The following is a 23,140-nucleotide window of genomic DNA, read 5'->3' as shown; positions in this document are numbered from 1 at the left end:
TGCCCACGGGCACATGCATCCACAGGTCCCTCGTGCTCAGATGCCTTCCTCTTCCTGCTTCTCCCTGGCTCTAGGGTCCTGAAGACAACCCCATCTACCCATCTTTGTTGGTGGTGCTTTTTCCACCTATAACCTGAATATCACATAATAAGCAGCACAGATTACACTATTTATGTTCACTTCTCCACTTTTCCACAGTATGTGAGTTCTTTTTTTTTTTTAAGAGAGAGAGAGAATTTTTTTGATATTTATTTTTTAGTTCTCGGCGGATATAACATCTTTGTTTGTATGTGGTGCTGAGGATCGAACGGGGCCCCACGCATGCCAGGTGAGCGCGCTACCCGCTTGAGCCACATCCCCAGCCCGTATGTGAGTTCTTAAGCCTGGGGATTGTGTCTTTTTTGTCTCTCTTTCCAGGGCCTATGTCTGCCCAGCACTTAGTAACTACTTATAAAATACTTGTTGAATAAATGGCCATAATAGTGCCAGGAACAAAAGCAACCCTTTGGGTGTATTGCAAGATAGACAAATGGTAAGATAAAATCCACTTAGTTCCTTTTCAAGATGCATTTCTTCAAAAGGAATTTATCAAGGTGACCGGCTTTTAGTTTTAAAATTTGTGGTAGAGAGGAAACACTGGTCAAATTCTTAGTAGGCTGAATTTTTGTTAATTGCTGATAAATTCTCTACACCCTTTTTTTTTTTTTAAAGAAACTTTAAACCAGCAATGATAATTATTTTTTTAAAAAACAACAAAAACAAACAAACAAAAAAACCAAACCGACAATAACAGCTGGAAAATACAGTTAGTTTGGGTAAAGAATAAGACAGTCATGGAGCCCAGGCATAGCATAAGCTGCTACACTGTGATTTCTACATGTTCTTGCTTGAGGGCAGAGGCTGGACCAGGATGACCTAGGCTCTTCCTAGATGAGTAATTTATCATTTTTTCCCCTCTGACTTGAGGGTTTTGGGAATGTCTTAAAGTTGTCCAGATAAACAACAGCTGTTTAATAGTCTGTGACTTTTCTCCGAAGTGGAAGGTGATGACATTAAAACCTGCGTTTCCAAGGAAACCAGGCTTGTGCTAGTGGATAAGATGAAAACCTGAAACAGAAGCAGGAGGAAATCCAGCATTTCCAGCATTAAGCACATGCAGTGAAATTCTAGGAAGGGTGGGACACAGGGGTGGGTGCACCTGAAACGGGGCTCACCCAGAGGGAAAAGTCAGTGCCTTTGGCTCTGGGTTGGGTGAGGGATGTTTTGTGCTCTGATCAAATCAACAAAGCAAAACTATCTTTTTCTCTTTGGTCATAGCCACACCACGGAGCAAATTGTTTTCATATACATTTGTTCAGTGCTTTCTCTACTAGAAAGGTTGTTGATGTTAATCTGCTTCATTGAATTTTACCTGGGAGTTGGGACTTATAAGATGGTTTAATTTTATAGTTTTCAATCCTTTGAACAGATTTTTTTTCTTGTTATAAAGTAGATACAATGAAACTTATTCTCTTATCATTTTCCTCTCTTTTCTACAAGTACTCCATAAATGAGTTCCACAAAATATAGTTTGAAATAACTTATCAGGCCAGTCTAATTTCCAAAATACCCTTCAGTCATTAAAGCACAGAATTCTCAAGAAATCCCATAGTCTATCCCTAGTTAGTCTAGCCCTAGTGTGGGCTGCCAGCAGGTTGTAATTACGTTTCTGTGCTGCCCATTTTTGGTCCATTTTCTGAATTGAATTGACACATACATGACCTTGGAGGAAGAACTGGATGGAATGAAAGGCTGTGAGAAGAGGCACTGAACAGCTGCTTTATGGGTTGGGTTCCCAGTTTCTCTGCAGTTTTTCCCATTCTTTTCCATATATTGATGGCATGGAAGGGCAGCTGCATATAATTGTCTTGCTAGAGAAACAGTTGAGTTTGAATGCTGAGAGCCACAGTCGAGTTGGAATGGCCCCTGGCATTTTGCCAATAGTATTGGTTGAGAGGCGAGCCATTAAGATGATGCTGGATTGATTCAATTGTATATTAGACCTTTACTCTCCCCCTCGCTGCTACTTTGGAGTTCTCCTGCTACTTTGGAGGTCTCTCGGGGATTCCTGGAGAGTTTGCATTGGTTGGGGAAGTGCCAGAGGAGGGAGTTCTGGTTGGTGTGTGGTGTGTTCCTGGAGGATGGGTGGCGTTCGCGAGAGTTCCTGGGGAGTGTGCTGGTGGAGTTTGGAAATAAAGTTTGTTCCTGCTTGAGTGGCTCTTGATTTGTACCCAGCAAGACTGTGGTATTTGAATAATCAAATGTGAACTTATGCCTTTGCCTCCCAAGTACCTAAAATTAGAGGCAGGCACTGTGCCCACTGACAATTTTTTTTCACTATTAAATATAATAAGTTTCTGCTTAGGGTCTAAATGATAAAAATCACCTTAGGTTGGTTGTGGTGGTGCAGGCCTGTAATCCCGACTACTCTTGAGCCTGAGGCAGGAGGATATCAAGTTTGAGGCCAGCCTTGGAAATTTAGTGAGATCCTATTGCAAAAGTAAAATGAATGGGCTGGGGGTGTAACTCAGTGGCGGAGTGCTTTGTGGTGAGACCTAACTCACTGAAACCTGGGTTCAGTGCCCAGTACCTGGGTGGGGACTGAGGAATGACCTTAAGAGGTAGCAATTAGGTTATTGGTCAATGAGGGTGCATTTTAAAGCTTAATAATATTTAAAAATTTAAAATAGGATAAATATAATTTTCCAGTTCACATTGTAGCATTTTTGGTTTAATGTGTTTGATGTCAGTATTTAATCCCTGATACTAAGTTTTGGTGACTTTCTGTTGGAGGGTTTCCTTAATTGTGTTCTAGTTTCTTTCCTATATGTTCCCTTCTATGATGTAATTTACATTTTGTAAGGAACTTAAAAGGTTGTTGAATGTTGAAGCCTTATTGGGCTTGATGAGGCCCTTTGCTTCAGAAGAAGTAAACGGGGACCTCCAGAAGCGAGATTCTTGAGTTGAAAAAACCTTTCATGAGATCTCTTGTCTGTTATGTCTCAGTGATTTCCCATATTCTTTTGGCTTATCTGAGGACTCTTGGTGATAAAGATCATCTTTAAATATTCTTTTGGCAGACTTGCCTTTTTAAATTTTTTTTGAGTACTGGGGTTTGAACTCAACTGAGCCACATCTCCAACTACATTTTGTATCTTAGAGACAGGATCTCACTGAGTTGCTTAGTGCCTAGCTGTTGCTGAGGCTGGTTTGACACTCTCAATCCTCCTCTCTCAGCCTCCCAAGCAGCTGGGATTACAGGCATGCACCACTACGCCCGGCCAGATTTGCCTTTTTGAAAGAAAAAGTAAGATATTTAATGCATCATGCTGCCTAAATGTGGTGTTCATAGGCTGGCCAGTTAACCTAAACAGATTGTAATGGAAAATTAATGGAAAATATTGTAAGTTAAACGGGACAGCAGCTTCAGTGAGTGAATTTTTTTGTTGATTCTTTTGTACTTGTGGTTCCTTTTGTGTATTCATTATTGAAAGATTGGGGGGGGTGGGTGTTTGCAATCTCCAGCTGTTACTGTTGAATTATCCATTTTCCCTTTAACTGTCAGTTTTTGCTTCACATATTGCAGGGATCTGTTAACATATTTATATGTTCATAATTGTTATATTGTTCTGACCCTTTTATTTTTATATAATGTCTTTTATAACAGTGTATGTCTTTAAGTCTATGTTGTCTGACATTTTATAGTCACTCCTGCTCTTTTGGTTACTGTTTGCATAGAATAACTTTGCATCCTTTTATTTTACTTATATTTTTATTTTTGACTCTAAAATGTCTCTTGTGGAGAGCATATCATCAAATGTTGTTTAATCCATTCTGCCAGTTTTGGCCTTTTAGTTTGAATTGTTTATTCACATTTAATGTTATTAATATTGTTGAATATTCTATTATTTTGGTACATTTAATGTTATTGATATTGTTGAATTTTTTTTTTTTTTTTTTATGGTACTGGGGATTGAACCCAGGGGTGCTTAACCACTAAGCCACATCCTTAGAGATGGGATCTTGCTAATTGCTTAGGGATTTGCTAAGTTGCTGAAGCTGACTTTGAACTCTCCATCCTCCTGCCTCAGCCTCCTGAGCCTCTGGGATAACAGGCATGGGCCACCATACACAGCTTCCATTTTATTTTTGTTTTCTCTAATTCTCATGGATACTTTATTTCTTGATTAATCCTTTACTGCCTTTTTATATTAAACAAATATATATTTTTAAACCTTTATTTTACTTATTTAATTTTATGTGGTGCTAAGGCTGGAACCCAGCACCTTGCTAGATGAGCACTCTACCGCTGAGCCACAACCCCAGTCCCCTAAACAAATATTTTTTATGTAACATTTTAATTCAGTTAATGATTTCCCCCTCTTGAGTAATTTCTGTAAGCTTACCGTATATATATATTATATATATATAATATATATAAAATTATTGAAATCTTCAGATTTATACTAACTTAATTCCTGTGATATATAGAAATATCACACTATGTAGCTGTTACTCTGTTCCCTTTCACCATTTCTATTATACTTTCTACACCTATGTTACAAAACCATTGTTTTAATTACTATTTTATGATTTTTCTTTTTAAAGAAGGAGAGGAGCATATATTTATTTTTTGTTACTTTAGCCATTTGTTTTATCAGATTATATCCTATGTCTAGTTCTCCTCACTCCTATTTGAGCTCCCTTCTGGAGTCATTTCCTTAGTCTAATATGGTTTTGTACTGTTACTGGCAAAGAGATTTCTGTATGATGTTGGCCCAGCAATATAGTCGCACGTAGACTGTTTGACAATTGCTTTTAAAATCTGTTAAGGGAGGAGAGGGAAAAAATATGAATTTATATTGTCTTTGATGGTTATTTATCACCTTTTCTGGCACTTTTTATTTTCTCCATTTGGATCCGAGTTGCTGTTTAGAATAAGTTGTTTTCAGCCTTGTGATTTTAGGTTAGTATATTTCGTAAAGTGGGTCTGTTACAACTAATCTTTTTAGTTTTTATCTGGGAATGCCTTTGTTTTGCCTTCATTTTGCAAGATAGCTTGATTTAGGATTCTTGGTTAACAGTTTTCTGTCAGCACTTTGAATATGTCACAGCATTGCCTTTTGGCCTCTATTGTTTCTGATAAGAAGTCAGCCATCAGTCTTTTTTGGGTTGCTTTGTGATGATCATTTTCTCCTAATACTTCTTTTTTTCTTTTTTTTTTCTCCTCCTAATAAATTTTCTTCTTGGTTTGCAGAATTTTTATTCTGTATCTATAGATCTCACTGTGTTTATACTACTTGGGAGTTTGTTGGTTATGTACATTAAGATTTTTCATCAACTTTGGGAAATTTTTAGCCATTATGTTTCAAAATATTTTTACTCCTGTTGTGTGTTGAATTTTTCCATGAAAACTGTGATACAGTGAATTCCTAATTCCCAGATTCTGTGAATGTAGTTTTATTTGGAAGTAGGTTCTTTGCAGATAAAATCAAGATAAGATGAGGTCCTACTGGACTAAGATGAACGCTAGTCCATCATGACTGGTGTCCTCATAAGACGAGAACAAGGTGTGCACATGCACACAGAAGAGAAAATTCCATGTGAAAATAGTAGAGATTGGAGTGATGGGTCTGTAAACCAACAGAGGCCTGGGATTGCTGGCAGTCTCCAGAAGTTAGCAGAGAGTCATGGAGCAGGTTCCTTCTAGAAGGAACCAACTCTGCAAACACCTGGATTTCAGACTTCAAGCCTTCAGAACATGAGAAAAAATTTGTTTTAAACTACCTAGTTTGTGATATTTTGTTAAGAAAGCCCTAGGAAACGAATATAGATTTTGGTATTGGGAAGTGGGGTGCTGATGTAACCTATACCAAAAAATGTGGAAGTGATTTTGGAATTGTATAAATGGGTAGTGGCTGGAAGAATTCTGAAATACATGATATAAGAAGCCTAAATTGCCTTGAAGAGATTGTTGACAGAAATATGGACATCAAAGGTGATTCTGGGTAGGTCTCAGATAGAAATGAAGAACATAGCATTGGACAATGGGGGAAAAAGCAAGCCTTTTTAAAAGAGACCTTGGCTGAGTTATGTTCTGCTGTACAGTGTTTGTGTGTAGAGGGTTGTTGACTCTCCTACGAATGAAATAGTTATTATGTCATTCACTATTATTGGAAAATTGATTATCTAGTCTTATCTTTCTTTTTTTGACTATCTGTTGATTTTTTTTTTTTAATGACATTACCTAAAATGACTTAGGAAGTGATAAGACTTTTTTTTTTTTTTTGGTACTTGGGATTAAACCCAGGGGCACTTTACCACTGAGCTACTTTCCCAATCCATTTTTTTTTTTTTTTTTAAATTTGAGACAGGGTCTCACTAAGTTTTTAGGGCCTTGCCAAGTCTCTTAGGCTGGCCTTGAACTCTTGATCCCCTGACAACCTCCCAAGTTGCTGGGATTACAGGTGTACCACACTACACCTGGCCAAAAGAAGTGGTAAGACAAAAAATTTATACTCGACTAGCTATGCTGGTAAGTAGTTTGATAAAGAAGGTTATAATTATTGATTATGGTTACATTTTAAGATCTTTGTGAATTTAATGGGTTTGAATCTCATTGACTTAGATGATTGAATATAGGCTGTAGTTCTTTATGATAATGTAGTGCTTTCTTCAGTAGAATTTTAGAATAGCCTTTTGTTTGGTTTGTAGGCTCAGAGACTGATCACCTATATATGAGTATACACAGATGCCAGATTCTGTGTTCTTGTCCTGGCTTTCCTTCTTTGAGTTTTACATTATTGTCATCTCTGCCTAGTCATCTATGGAATAATTTTTTCCACCTCTATTCTGTAAGGTAGTTGAAGTTTGAAGTCAAATTGACCCTTGCCTATTAGAAGAACTGCAAAACATTAAATTATCCTTTCTGGTTGAGAATCTCAATTTGTTCTAAATGGATTTTTTTTTTTCTGGTGCCATTGGACAAGATAATAGCTCAACAGTAATTTGACCATATAATAGATTTTTCCCTTGTTAACCTACTTGGCTTCCTGTTACTTTATGAACACTGCAACCAGTGACCCGTGCCCAGGTATGAAATGTTAAAGTGAAAATTACCATACTCATTTCAAAATGATGTTAACATAAAAGCAATGCCTTTCATATTTAGTTTTCACATTACTTTCATCAGTATTTTCTCATTTTCTCTGTCCTTTCCCTCCATTTTGAGGCTTGGCATATTTTAATTTTGTTCTAGATCTTTGCATAATGAAATCTCTGGGAAATTCTATGGTGTACCTTTCTCTAACTTATAACTATCTTCTAAATTCTGTTTTATTACTTATTAGTAATCTCTTTGATGGAGACCTAATGACAACTCTGTGTTTGCATTTGGGTGGGGGTAATGAGATCCTTGTTTAGGGATTCTTCTAATTTGGGGATTAGTGAGTCATTCATCTGCATGAGGTCCAGGCTATTATAAACACTTAGTAAGTATTAAATGATGGTAATGGTAGGGCCATTAATCCTATCTAGGTCTCCTGCCTTCCATTTTAGTGCTTGTTTCACTGCAGCAGTGGTTCCTAGGGTGTTTCAGATCATAATTTGCTTTCAGATCAAGATAATTATTTTGCCCAGGTGTCCATTTTTGCCATGTGTCATAGTTTTGTTTAGAGGTTTTGGACTAACCGGAGAAGCCTCCCTGAGCTTTATTTACCCAGTGGGACAACAAAAGAATATTGGATTTTCTCAGATTAAGCCCTATCAATATTTTCAGTTCTAGTTCTATCCCCTAAATTCTCATCAGTAATAAAGCTGTCCCCCCCCCCCCCCCCCGCCTAACGTTCCTGGTACTTGAAATTTATACAGCAGATACCATTTAATCATATATTTTTATTCCACGAGCATCTTCTGGTTCTCAGAATTTTCAGAAATGGCAGGAAACCTTTAGGTTTTATACTATCTTTGCAGTCCCTAGATGATGATATAGATTGCCATTTTCTTGTTTGGACAGGAGGCTGATAATACTTAAGGGCTGAAAGTGTTCTTGAAAGGCCAATTAATCCATAGTTTCATGAAAGCTTATGAAATTTGAGTCAGGGGGGAACTATTGACTAGTGTTAAATTTGTTGGGTGAATGCTTAATGGGTAACTAGACATTTAAAGGACCAAAATGACACCATACAGAATTTCATAGATGCAAGAAAGAAGATAGATCTGTGCAGTGTATGGGTCAGACTTTATTACCCAAACCCTTTGGGCAATCTGTGTTACTTAGGTTGGTGTAGCTATTATGTCATCTGATGTAATATGGCAGAAGGTTCAGAACATCATTTATGATGTGTTTTAGCCTAAAAGTATTTAACTAGACTCTATTGAGCTTTAGATTTTTAAAGATTAGTTTATAGGTAATAATGGAGATTTTAAAAAGTCTTGTCAATAACACCATAAAGTAGTAGTTGAACAGGAGATTTTTTTCCACACTGTATCTGGCCTGTCAGTGAATCAATGTCATAGAAATGGGGATTGTGCTAGATTCAAAGAGCCTTGGGGATGAGCAATCAGATATAATGCATAATTGTGAATTGAGTTACTTGGCTGGAAAAACAAGCTGTAAAGAATTTGGGGGGGGGTTGAAAATAGTCTGGATGTTATATGAAATGAAATTTATTGACATGGAGAGGTGGAGAATATAGATTTCTAATAAAATCTGGTGACCAAAAAGTTTATCTAAATATAAGAGAAAAAGATCTGGAAATATGTGCCCTAAGGTTTTTGGTGCTTTGGGTGTTGGGAATGCAAGGCTTTTTAGTTTTGCTTCTCTTCCTCTCATAATTAAATGAACATGACTTATTTCTGTGTTTAAAAACAACATGAAACCTCAAGCTTACGCTAACCTGTTCTGTATAGATGGGTTGCTTTAATATTTCTCAAGTTTTTTTTAACTTAATAAGGATTTTACAATCTTTGGGAAACTTATTTGAATTGTGCCTTTAGGTTTCATGTGCACTTCTTTTTAAAAAATTGTGTTATGGAAAATTTCAAACACACAAAAGTATATACAACAGGGTTGGGGATGTGGCTCAAGCGGTAGCGCGCTCGCCTGGCATACGTGCGGCCCGGGTTCGATCCTCAGCACCACATACAAACAAAGATGTTGTGTCTGCCGAAAACTAAAAAATAAATATTAAAATGCTCTCCCTCTCTCTCTCTTTAAAAAAAAAAAAAAGTACGTACAACAATAGTATAATGAATTTCCATGTGTCCATTATCCTCGTTTGGCAATGATCAATCATGTGGAGTTTTCATTTCTACTTGCTATTCTTCCTACCCACAATTTTGAAGCAGATTCCAAGTGCCATATCTTTTCATCCATAGTTTAACACCAAACAAATGATAATCAATTACATTAAGTATATACTAGTAATTTTATCAAGTCATTGTTCACATTGCCCCAGTTGTCTCTGGTTAGATTGCTTGAGTCAGACTACAGATGAGTTCCTGATGTCACAACTGCTTGTGTACATTGCACCCTAATCCTTTTGTTTGCAGTGCTGGGATGGAACCCAGAACTTGTATATGCCAATAAACCTCTACCACTGAGCTCTACATCTCGAGCCCATGAAACTTTTAATCTATAGATTTCCATCCTCTCCCCCACTGTTTTTTCCCTTGCAATTTATTTGTCAATGAAACTGGGCCCTTTCTATTCGAGGATTTCTCATCTGCATTTTTTTTTTTTTTTTAAAAAAACATGTTCTCTTAACCAGATTCTCAAGACTGGAAACTTCTCTAGAATTTATCTGAGCAGGGTTTCCATTTAAAGTTTATAAAACATATTTATGACATGTTTGTAAAATTTGTAAATTGAAAGAATTAATTTCTATACTAAAGTCCTTTCAATTGAAGACTCTTACAGCCTTGATTATTTCAACTAGATTAAATAGCTGTTGAGATATGACATAGGGATAGGTTTTAGAGGGACCAGTTACACAAATGTTCACTCAATAACTTGCCATATTTCCTTTTCAATACTTACTAAAAAGTTTACCCTGAATATAATGGGGTTTGTTGAAAATGTTATTTAATATCCTCTGACAATTTGGTTTATACATTTACTCTTTATTGTGATACCTGTGTATTTTTTAAAAAATTATTTTTTTAAAATACTACTGAGGTCAAGCTTTCCCCTGTTCATTAATTTGTCTCTAATGATTGCAGGTTGAAGATGACAGTGATACAGAAACCTCTAGAGAAGAAAACTACGAACAGGGAAATTATTCTAGAAGAAAGATCATCTCTAACTGGGATCGATATCAAGATACTGAAAAAGAAGACAATAATGAAAGTGGAGAATCACAGAGGGGGACAGATTTTAGTGTCCTCTTGAGCTCTGCAGGTATGAATTACACTTGACTAGTCCTATAGTAGTTGCACAGGCATTTTTTTGTTGTTGCTTTTTAAATTTTTTTGTTGTTGCTTTTTTATAACTAGTAGTTCATCCTTCTTTCTTTGGATTTTAAATTCAAGTAAAGGAGTGTTTCTAATAGTTTGCAAGGGGGAAAATGATGTGTAAGTGGAAGTCAGGGTTTACATGTACTGATGTAGAATGACTAAAATCTCTGAGATGGATGAAATACTTTATGTAAGTGGAAAATGCTGACCCTTTCTATGGCTAAATTTGGTGTCTCAGGAAAAATAAGTTTTCTCTTTGATTTTAGAAAAATCAGTACTTACAGTTTCTAGGATATATGTTTTTTTTTTCTCTTTTGTAGCCTGAAGTATGCATATTAAGTGGATATGTATATAGTAGAGCCCCTGAACACCAGAACCTTCATTTTTGTGTTGGATCATCTTCTCTATCAATAATATCAATCCATCCCTTCCATGATTAGCTGTTATCAAAGATTGGCTCTTATCTGTGAGACTGAAGAATAGTAATAGGAAATAGTGGAGGAGGGTTGGGAGTTGCTACTCCCTACTAGGATATGACAAGACAATTTCAAGGATAAATTGAGGAGAGATTAGTGGTTGTCCCATGCTGAGGGTAAAGGTGAATTGGCTATAAAAGGGTAATATGAGGGACCCTTGTGATGGAGTGGGTTTAGTATCTTGATTGGGTTGGCAGATACACAATTTTATCATTTTTATAGGTTTGTGTAGAACTTGCACACAAATATACACAAATGAGTATGAATAATACTGGGGCAATCTGAATAAGATTGGCAAATCATATCAATGTTCTTGTGTGTCTATCCTGGTTGTGATATTATACTGTAGTTTTGCAAAATGTTAGCATAGGTAGAATTGGGTAAAGTGTACAAGATATCTCTGAATTATTTTGTTCCAACAACATGTGAATACTGCAATAGAAATCTATTTCCAGGTTAAAATATTTAAAGGTTGCAAATGTGGGGAGAGAAATGAAATGGAAATATTTCAGTTTGTTTTGAATTCTTTCTTCCCCACAACTCTGTGCTGCGGTTGAGTTCTTCCTTTTTTTTGTATGTTGTTTTTGAATACCATTGCCAGACCAAGAATAGTAATTTGATGCATCCTTTACCAAGATTAAAGGAATGAACTTCTGAGTAGGAAAAGAATTGATAGAATATTAAATTGTGAGTCAAAACTGTAAGATTGATTCTGGTGTCATTGATAGGTGATGCACAAAGGAATAGATTTTCAGATGGCATTCAACTCATTGACTGTTCAAGTACTGGTAACCCTAAGGAATTTCACCAAATGAGTACTTTGCTCTTATTACCTGAATTTTGGTCAATTATGGGTTTATAAGCTCCTTAATTCAAGGTGGTAGAAAGGGAATAGACATAAAATGTGGCTGATTAGTTTCAGTTTTTATAAACCATTTGGCCAAAAGATCCAGGAGGAGAAAATTAAAGTAATGCAATGAAATCATGCACTGTATGTGGATTTAATGCAACCAATTAAATCAATTTAATGCAATCATAGTTGGAGAATATCTGGCAACAAGAGATACTTTGTAAATGTTTGAATGCAGTTAAACATTCTTGTCTAACCCAGTAGGCATGCCCTTTAGTTAATGATTTTGGTTGGTTATTTTAGCATTTTATTGATGTAACTTAAAATTTGGCACATGGTTTAAGTCTATTTTTCTTGTCTCTTGATTTTTTCTCAAATGGCTTGTTTATTTGTGGTTATTTTCTTAGGAGATTGAAATTGTCATTTTTTTAAAAAAAAATTATATTTTGTAGTTGTAGTTGGACACAGTAACTTTATTTTATTAAATGTGGAACTGAGCATCAAACCCAGGGCCTTGCAGGTGCGAGGTGAGTACTCTAACCGCTGAGCAATAACCCTAGCCCCGAAATTGTCATATTTTTTGCTATGCACTTATATTTCTTCTTCTGCTGATTTATTGATTTCTTCTCACCATAGCATAATCTTAATAACTGCCATGCTCTTTGTATGTGTTTCAGTACAACTATATTGATTCTCTTTTGAGAGGTAGAGTTCATTCTCTGATCATAAAATATTAAGTATCCTCTAGATAGGCTAACCACATTCCTTAGAATGATTCTGATTTTTAATATACTATATTACTTGTGTAAATAAAGATACAACTCATAAAAATACTGCTGGTTTCTTAGGTGCACATATCATAAACTTTTTCAGATATTATCAAACTCTTCTCCAAAATAGAGATGAACTAGAATTCCTAGTGGTCCCCATCCCTACCAACATGTAGAACCGTAAACTTTTAAATTGCAACCAAATAATTGCATGATACCTAATTGTGGCCTATTTAACAAATATTTAAGTGTCCACTGTTTCATGGTATTGTCTCTGAGGCTAGGGATATAGCAGTGAACAGAACAGACAAAATCACCTATCTTGTGGATGGAGACACACAATAAGGAAAAGGGAAGTATCTACAATGTTCAATAGTAATTGCTTAGGATAGAAATACAGTGGGGAGGGACTCTTATCATTCTATAAGGAGTGGCTAGGGAAGGTCTTACTAAGAAGATGATAGTTGAATAAAGACTTGAGGAAGTTGAGGGAAGAAGCATTAAGGATATTTGCTGAAGGAGAGTTCCAAACAAATATAGCGAAGTTCCAAGATATTGAGATGGGAGTATAGGAATAGCAAAGAAGGCCAGCATACAGAAACAAAGTGAGCAAGGAGGCAAAGGGATCAGAAGGACATCATGTGGGCAGATCATGTGGAGACTTGTAGATGGTGGCTTTGACAACAAGTGAGATGAGAAACATTGGAGGTTTGGAGAGAGGGATATAGCCAGCTCGTATTTTAACAGGATTACTCTGTCATAGTGGAATGAACTAAAGACAGGCAAGGGGTTGGGGAGCAGGTGGAGCAGGTAGACCAGTTAGGTTATTGCAATAATGTAGGCAAGCAATGGTAGCAGGTAGGGCCAGGATGGTAACAGTGAAATATAGTTGAAATATGGTGAAATATGGTCGAGTTCTGTATCTGTGTTGAGGGATGAGCAGAAAGGACTTGTGGAAGTGGGATATGAAGGGAAAAAAAACAAAAAACACTTGTAAGGATAATGCCAGGTTTTTAGTCCAAACAGCCAGAAGAAGGGAGTTACCATTAACTGAGATGGGTAAACTATAGGAGGTATTTGGTGTTGCATATGTTAAAATATCTGTAAGAAATAAGTGGCATGCTTACTATAATTAGATGGTTCCTCAGGTAAAATTCCTTCTATAAAGATGTGGGTAGTACAGTGTCAGGAGGGCAGGTAGCAGCAGAGATGTTACCGGAACTTTGAAGGAGAGATTCATATCGGGTTTACCTTGAGAAGATTAATATCATCTTTGGTCAGGAGACACAAACCAGCCAAGACCACCCCCCTGAGATTAGGGTCAGAGTGGCACCCTTTTTTTTTTTTTTTCCAATCTCCTTCTAAGGCTTCCATAAGCCTAACCTACGAGAAGCCAGGAGACAGTTGTTGCTGTGATTGATATATTTTATATATATATAAATATATATATATTTATATATATATAAATTTTCATGTAATTTATCAATTTTCTCATTGTTTATGCTGTTTTATGCCTTGAGAAATTCATCCTTTCTCCAAGATCACAAAGTTGTTGTGTTTTCTCCTTAAGGTTCAACTTTTGCTTCAGTTTTTTGAAGTATTAAAATTTATCAGTTACTACATTCTTTTATAACCATTTTATATTGGTAGAATGAAGTATCATAATTTCTATGTATTTTAACCTTCTAAAGAGTATGTAACCTTTTGGATTCCCTTTTCTATTTTTTTAGTTCTTAGTATATAATTTATCTACTGAGTTCCAAAGTAGCTGAAATTAGAAGCAATGTATCACCCTTAAAAATGTGGGTTTTAATAGGGAACATTTGAGTTTAGCTCTGATCTTTCTTTTTTAAAAAATATTTATTATTATTTTTAGTTGTAATTGGACACAATACCTTTATTTTAATTATTTTATATGTGGTGCTGAGGATCAAACCCAGGACCTTGCACGTGCGAGGCAAGTGCTCTACCGCTGAGTCACCACCCCAGCCCACTCTGATCTTTCTTTTGACAGTATGGTTTATAAGGAGCCCAGGCCTCTAAGAGAAGCAAATCTGGATTTGAATTCTAATCTGGCATGCTTTGATCTAAACTTAAACAATACCATCCCTGCAGAAAGCAAGAACAGGAGGAAGTGACAGTGATCGATTGATTATGCCAGCACCTTCCCTCAAATTACCATTGGTTTTAGTTTGGCTTAACATGTAAACATAACACCTGGATTTAGTGTTGATCTGAAATTTTTTTTTTAATATTTATTTTTTAATTATCGGCGGACACAACATCTTTGTTTTGTATGTGGTGCTGAGGATCGAACCCGGGCCACACGCATGCCAGGCGAGCGCGCTACCGCTTGAGCCACCTCCCCAGCGATCTGAAATTTTTTTGTTTATAGAAATTTAATTATCTATATTCAGTAAAGCCAAAGCTTTATTTTTATTCTTGAGTTCTTGGTATCCAACAGAATGCCTATATCTTCATTTTTCTGAAAAACGAAAATCCTTGATATACTTGACTGCAATCTCCATGGAATATCAGTGTTGCTGTGAATCCACGTGTTTTAAAAAGTTGGTCTTAGGTTAGGTCGTAATGTTTATTCCTCCCCCACTGTGGTTGTTTCCATCTGGGGAATTGTTCCATCTCTTTTCTCCCTCATCTCAATGTCTGCCATGTGCCCTGAAGGAAGACCATTGCCATCACTGTGATGTGTAATCCAGACTTGGTCCCATAGACGAGGGCTCTGTTTTAGACTATTCTTATTTTTTATTTCAAGACGGGTCTCACTAGGTTGCCAGGGCTGGCTTTGAATTTGCAATCCTCCCACATTAGCCTCCCAGGTAGCTAGGATTATAGTCATGTACCACCATGCTCAGCTCTGGACTATATTTGATTTATTTTTTGCCAGAATTAGCTGGATTGTGTATGCCCCGTTGTCCAATTCTCAAATGCCATTTCTAGTACAGACCTTTTGTCAGCTAGCCACACCTAGCTGAATGTGTGGCTTCCAAGTAGGATTTCCATGTAGCTGCAAGTTTTTGAAGACTCATTATTAAGGAATGAGTTTCTGTCCACCCAGTTAATGTTTGCATATGTTAGCATATGAACTTTGGAAGATAGTTTGCCATTTTTTTTTAGTAAAGTTGAGAATCTAGCATTTTTTTTTTTACTTCTGTACAACATAAGAATACAGCCTGAAATTATCACAAAGGCATGGAATACAACCTACTCCAATTCAGTCCCCAGCACTTCCCCCTAACCCTTCTCTCCTCCCTCCATTCCACCCATCCCTTTTCAACCCATTGAAAGTTTGTTTTTTAGGTTAGTGTCCTGTGGATATATCTGATGCTGAGACCCACTATACCACATCCATGTATGTACATAAGTTTGGTCAGATTCATTCATCTGCTCTAATGATCTTTCCTCTATTTTGATGAAATTTTCTCTTTCCTTTTTTTTTTTTTTAAAATTACCCTTCCCACCCCTCATTTTGGGTTAGCTTCCACATATGAGGGAAAAGATTCTATCTCTGACTTTTTGGGATTGGCTTATTTCACTTAGCATGATAATCTCCATTTCCATCCGTTTATCAACAAATACCATAATGTCATTCCTTTTTTATGACTAATATTCCATTTCTCTCTCTCTCTCTCTCTCTCTCTCTCTCTCTCTCTGTGTGTGTGTGTGTGTGTGTGTGAATATAAATATCACATCTTTTTTATCCATTCATCTGTTGAAGGGCACCTAGATTGGCTCCATAGCTTGACTAGTGTGAATTGTGCTGCTGCGTCACTGTACTGTGCTGGTTTTAAATCCAAAGAGTAGAATAGCTGGGTCACATGGTGGTTCCATTCCTAGGTTTTTTTTTTTTTTTTTTTGAGAAATCTCCATACTGCTTTCCGGAGTGGTTGCACTACTTTACAATCCACCAACAATGTATGGGTGTTCCTTTTTCTCCCACATCCTTGCCTACGTTTACTATTTGTATTCTTGATGATTGCCATTTTGACTAGAGTGAGATGGAATATGAATGTAAGTTTGATTTGTATTTCCCTAATTGCTAGAGATGTTGAACACTTTTTTTCATGTATTTGTTGACCATTTGTGTCTGTTCTTTTGCCTATTTATTAATTGGGTTATTTTTTGGTGTTAAGTTTTTATTTTTTTTTGAGTTAATTGTATATTCTGGGTATTAATAGCCTGTACAAAACAGAAGGATCCAGCACTTCTAACCTTGGCAGGTTGTTAGAGAAATTTTAGCACACAGATGTGAATGTTCGTAACTGTATTGCTTAGAAAAGTCTCATATGTAACTCAGATATTCATTAATATTGGAATGAATATACAGATAAGTGGATGAATCTCTCAAGCATCATGGGATAACAGAAATATTAGCCATGGAATTCCTCGGTATGATTCTTATAGAAAGTTCAAATACTGGGAAAAAAGTAAACTTTATTTAGGGATTCCTTAATGGTAAAATGAGAATCAGGGAAATGATTATTGCAAAAATCAGGATTGTGACATCTATGGGGAGACCAGGGGTAATGACTAGGGAGGGGCATACAGCATGTGGTGGAGGGCAGGTGCTTTTCTTTTTTTTAATATATCTTTATCTTTATTTTTATGTGGTGCTGAGGATTAAACCCAGGGTCTCTCACATTCTAGGCAAGCACTCTACTGCTGAGCCACAACCCCAGCCCTAAAGTGTTTATTAAAAAAATATTCTTTAGTTGTTAATGGACATTTATTTTATGTTATTTTACTTATATGTTAATTTCAGTGCCTCACACATGCTAGGCTAGCGTTCTACCTCTAAGCTACAACCCCAGCCTGAGGGCAGGTACTTCTGTGATGTTGGCAGTATTCTATTTCTTGGCCCCGGTAATGGTTATTATGCTTGTTTAACAATTATTTTTAAAATAGTTCATATGTATTATCCATTTAAATTTTTTTAACAGATCCTCTATAATAAGCATTCCTTTCTAGCAGTCTTTAACTGGTACCATGTAGGTACTGGCTGTTCCAGCCATGGGTGGTGGTATCTTTGTTTTTAATTTATGGATCTTATAGAGAAGGGAATGGTTTGTTCAAAGTCTTTAGCTGCTATTCTTTCTGTAAGACTCTTAAACAGGTAATGGTGCCTCACTTTTGTTTTTGAACAGTGTTCTTACAGTTCCCTAATATCACTTGCCTTTAGGCATCAACAGCAGGTCTTTAAACAAGTTTTCCTGCCCCCAACACTTTTTCTGCCTAAATGGTGAATTGTTAATTCATGTCATAGGCAATGTCTGTTCAAGATGCCAGAAAACCTGAGTTAGAACAGTATTTACAGTGTGAGCAGAATGCATTGGAGCAAGCATAGGGGATCCTTGTGCAAGTTTATAAGCTATTTAATTTTAAGTGGAACAAATAAAAATGATTATAGAGTTTGGTTAGTACAGTTGTCTATATATTTTCATTTAAAGCAATTCATATAATGTAACTTGATGAAGAAGTTAATGTAGATTTAAATTGTAGTGCTATTTGATTTTTAACCCCTATCTGTGGCTGTGAGCCAGAAATTAAACTGGAAGGGAAAGAAAGGATGTCACTGTAGCAGCCTGTACTCATAAACCTTGAACTGTTGCTTCCCATGAAGCAGGAGGACAGTTTTATTTACCTTCATTGATTTGGTTCATTTTTTTCTTTTTAAATCTAATGTTTGTAAATTGAGACTGTATATTAGTACTAACTATATAAATATTTTTAAATTACAAAGGTAATTTAGTAAGGGACTTTCTCCTTGGCATATGAATCTTCTGAAATAACACACACTTAAAAAGTTTAATTTGGATAACCCTCCCAAATTTCCATAACGAAACAATCCTTTCTTTCTTGCAGTTGAATATTGAAGTGGGCCAAATTATTTAAAGAATATACTTGTAGTTGTAGTGGACACAGTACCTTTATTTATTTTTATGTGGTGCTGGGGATTGAACCAGTGCCTCCCATGTGCTAGGTGAGCTACCACTGAGCTACGACTTCAGCCCTCAGGTGGGCCAAACTTGATTTTCTTTTAAAAGCTCACAAAGATAAGGGCAGCTGAAATACATGGAATTTTTTTGCTCAACCACAGGTCCCAAGCACCTTTGTATGTTTTGTTGTTTGGGTGCTGCTGCTTTGTTGGTTTTTACTGTCCAGATGTACCATTCTCATCATGTTCCTTTCTGACAAATTTCATTTTCTTGCCCTGAAACTATACCTACTACTTAGCAGACGTGGTCTGGGAAATGTTATTTCCTTTAAATCTGTGACCTTTTGGTTCCTATTTGTTTAGGGATTCTTGTTGATTCTCCATGAGTTATTTTTTTTCTCCATGAATTTTTGCAATCTTCTTTTCCTACCTTTCCTCCTAGTACTGGATAATATGTTAGGCCATAAAATAAGTCTTAACAATTTTAAAAAGATTGAAGTCAGGTCTTCTTCAGTACAATGGTATGTAAAACAAGATCAGTAGTGAGGGATCATGGAAAGTTAACAAATATGTATAAATTAAACAGTATACTTCTGAACAGATATTGAGTCAAAGAAGAAATTCAAGAGGAATTTAAATGTCTTGAGACAAATGAAAATACAACACCCCCAAACTTAGGGAATGCAGCAAAAGCACTTCTAAGAGGGAAGTTTGTAGCGGTAAACACCTACATCAATAAATAAAGATTTCAAAAGCTAATGTTACCTCTCAAGGAACGAGAAAAAGAGCAAACTAACCCAAAGAAAACAATAAAGATCAGAGCAAAAATGAATGCAATGAACTAGGAAAGCAATAGAAGATATCTACAAAGTTTATAGTTAGTTTTTTTTAAATCTCAGCAAATTGACAGTCTTAGGTAGATAGAAAAAAGATAATCAGAAATGAAAGACATTATAACTGATAACAAATGAAAAGAATCATAACACTATTATGAATAATTATATACTAATAAATTGAACAAACTAGGAGAGATTCATAAGATGTATAACTTACCAACACTGAATGATAAAGAAATGGAAATCTGAATAGACCAATAAGGAAAAGGGAGATCAAGTTAGTAATTAAGTCTTTCATCAAAAACCCAGGAAAGATAGTATCATAGCTGAATTCTTCCAATCATTTAAACTCTTCCAGAAAATTCAAGAGAAAGGAATATCTCCAAACTAATTTTATAAGTTCAGTATTACCTAATCCCCAAACCAGATAAATAACTACAAGAAAAAAGTATTATAAGCCAATATTACTGAAGAATATGCAGAAACCCTTAACAAAATGCTAGCAAATTGTTTTCAACAATGCAATTGTCCTTTGTTCCATGTGAGGAATTGGTTCTAGAATCCCTCTCGAATACCAAAATCTGCAGATGCTCTAATTCCTTACATAAAATGGTATAGAATTTGTATATAGCCTAAGTATATCTTCCCATATACTTTTAAACTTTTTTGCAGTGCTGGAGATTGAACCCAGCCAGGGTCTTGCACATGCTAGCCAAGTAGTCTACCACTGAGTTACAGCTTTATCCCTTTTCCATATACTTTAAATAATTTCTAAATTACTAGTAAAACCTGACTGTAAGTGCTGTATAAACAGTGATGACATTATATTGTTTAGGGAATAATGTGGGAAAAATTCTGTGTTCAGTACAGATACAACTGAAGATATTTTTTTAATCTGTGGATGTAGAACTCATAAATAAGGGCCAGCTGTACACTAAAAGATCATTTATTAAGATCAAGTAGAATTTATTCCTGGGATGTAAGATTGGTTCAGTGTATGCAAATCAATTGGTTTATTATGTTCACAGAATGAAGGACAAAAATCATATGATCATCTAAAGGATGCAGAAAAAATCATTTGACAAAATTCATAATTTATGATTAAAAACTTTCAACAAGTTAGATGTAGAAGGAATGTTTCTCAATACAATTAAGGCTATATATGATAATCCCACAGCTCAGTGATGAAAAGTTAAAAGCTTTTTGTTTAAGATCAAGAAAAAATGAAGATACCCCTCTTACCACTTTTGTTCAACATATTACTAGAAGTCCTAGTCAGAGCAATCGGACAAGAAAAAGCAATAAAAGGCATCCAAATAGAAAAGGATGAAGTGGAGTTGTCTGTTTCCTGAAGAAATTCTAAAGATGCTACCAAAAAAGCTGTTAGAACAGATTAAAAAAAAAATAGTTTCAGGATACAATATAAATATAAAAATAAGTAGTGTTTCTATACATTGACAATTTCTAGAAAAAGAAATTAAGCCCATTTACAATAACATTAAAAAAATACTGCTGGGCACAGTGGTGCATGCCAACACCAGCAGCTTGGTAGGCTGAGGCAGGAGGATTGTGAGTTCAAAGCCAGCCTCAGCAACGTAGCGAGGCTCTAAGTAATTCAGCAAAACCCTGTCTCTAGATAAAAAACAAAAAAGGTCAGGGATGTTGCTCAGTGGTTAAGCACCTCTGTGTTCAATCCCTGGTACCAACAAAACAAAACAACAAAAAGAAATGTGGGAGTAAGCTTAACTATAGAAGTGAAAGATCTGTATACAGAAAACTATAAATTAGAAATATATCCCATGTTCCTGTATTGGTAGAATAAATATTAAGATATCCATTAATACCCAAAGCAATCTGCATTTTTTTTTTTAAATCTCAGCAAATTGACAGTCTTAGGTAGATAGAAAAAAGATAATCAGAATTCCAACGGCATTTTTCAGAGGAAGCAATCCTAAAATTTGTATGAAACTACAAAAAATTCCCCTCAAAACAATCTTGACCAAAAAGAATGAAACTGGAGGCATCACACTACCGGATTTCAAAATATATTTCAAATTTACAACAATCAAAACAACATGTATAAAAACATCTATCAATGGCTTAGGATAGAGAGCCAGAAATAAAACCATGCATACCCAGTGATTGAATTAGTTATTATTATTATTTTTGGTGCTGGGGATCAAACTCAGGGCCTCATGCATGCTAGCTAAGTGCTCTACCACTGAACTATATTCCTATTCCTAGTAAACAGATTTCAAAAAATTTTAAAGTTGTAGATGGACACTATACCTTTAATTTTTTTATGTGGTACTGAGGATCAAACAGTGCCTCACACATGCTAGGCAAGTGCTCTACCTGAGCTACAACCTCAGGCCAGTCAACTGATTTTTGATTAAGGTGCCAAGGACACACAATGAGGAAAGGACAGTCTCTTCAATAAATGGCATTGGGAAAACAGGATATTCACATATAAAAGTATGAAAATAGACTTATTTCACATACAATAATAAACTCAAATGGATTAAAAAATTAAAGACTTAACTATAAAACTACTAGAAGAAAACACAGGAGAAAAACTGACATTGATCTGGGTAGAGTTTCTTACATATGATTCCAGAAACATAGACAGTGAAAACAAAAATAGACAAACGGAATTGCATCAAAATAAAACTCTTTGCACAGCAGAGAAACTAATCAATAGATTGAAAAGAACTGCAGATTAGGAGAACATATTTGCAAATCATACTTTGGTTAAGGGCTGAGTATCCAAAATGTATATAGAACTCAAGCTACTCAGTAATAGGAAAAACGTATTAAAAAATGCTCAAAGGAATTGAATAAACATCTCCTCAAAAGATGGCATACAAATGGCCAACAGATATGTGAAACAATGCTTAACTACTTTAATCGTCAGAGAAATGTGAAATAAAATCACAATGAGATATTCGCTCGTATCTGTGTTTTCAAAAAGATAAAAAATATGTGTTGGTAATATGGAAAAGAGGGAACCTCTATATACTGCTGGTGGTGTTGTGAGTTAGTGCAGCTACTGAAAAACAGGCTCTTAAAAAACAAAACAGAATTACCATATGATCTAGCAGTCCCTCTTCTCTGTATATAATTGAAGTCAGTTTGCTGAAGACATATCTGTACTCCTGTGTTTATTGTAGTGTAATTCATGATAGCCAAGTTATGGAAATGACCTATGTCCATCGTTGGATAAATCATTTAAAAAATGTTGTATGTACACATGATGAGATGCTATTTAGTTTTAACAAAACCAGTAAATTTTGTCATTCACAACATGAGGAACCTAGAAGACACTGTTAAGTGAAATAAGTGGGGCACAAAGAACCGAATGCTGTATTATCCCTCTTATATGTGGAATCTAGGATGCAGAACTAGTAGACTGTGGTTACAGAGGAAGGGAAAGGAGAGACATTGGCTGATGCGTATAAAGCCAGTTACATAGGAGGAATGAGTTCTGTGTTCTATTGCACAACATGTTACTATAGTTAATAATAATGCTCATTTCAAAAGAGGCAAAAGATTTAAAATGTTCTCAGCACAAAGAAATGATAAATATTTGAGGTGGCAGATATTTATTCTGATTTAATCATTTCACGATGTATCATATATCAACCTCACATTGTGTCCTACAAATGTATACAGTTGTCAGAATGAAATAGAACTTAAGAAAATAAACTGAGAAATGAAATCATTTTCTTAAAAAAAAACACATATCTAATAGGTAGCAGAGG

General features: G+C 35.7%; 2 protein-coding genes across 2 annotated transcripts in view; one reads left to right on the top strand and one right to left on the bottom strand.

Moving 5' to 3' along the window:
• Aven (apoptosis and caspase activation inhibitor) overlaps window positions 1-23,140 on the top strand; it is a 152,750-nt gene that overhangs the window by 22,438 nt on the left and 107,172 nt on the right. Inside the window, exon 2 of the mRNA XM_078049894.1 lies at window positions 10,261-10,438. Within this exon, the coding sequence (XP_077906020.1) occupies window positions 10,261-10,438 (178 nt within the window). The remainder of the gene's footprint in view (window positions 1-10,260; window positions 10,439-23,140) is intronic.
• Chrm5 (cholinergic receptor muscarinic 5) overlaps window positions 1-23,140 on the bottom strand; it is a 79,339-nt gene that overhangs the window by 37,345 nt on the left and 18,854 nt on the right. The window lies entirely within an intron of this gene.

Source organism: Ictidomys tridecemlineatus, chromosome 5 (genome assembly GCF_052094955.1).
Source record: "Ictidomys tridecemlineatus isolate mIctTri1 chromosome 5, mIctTri1.hap1, whole genome shotgun sequence".
NCBI classification, from domain to species: Eukaryota; Metazoa; Chordata; class Mammalia; order Rodentia; family Sciuridae; genus Ictidomys; species Ictidomys tridecemlineatus.
This window is presented reverse-complemented; position numbering and strand designations above follow the sequence as displayed.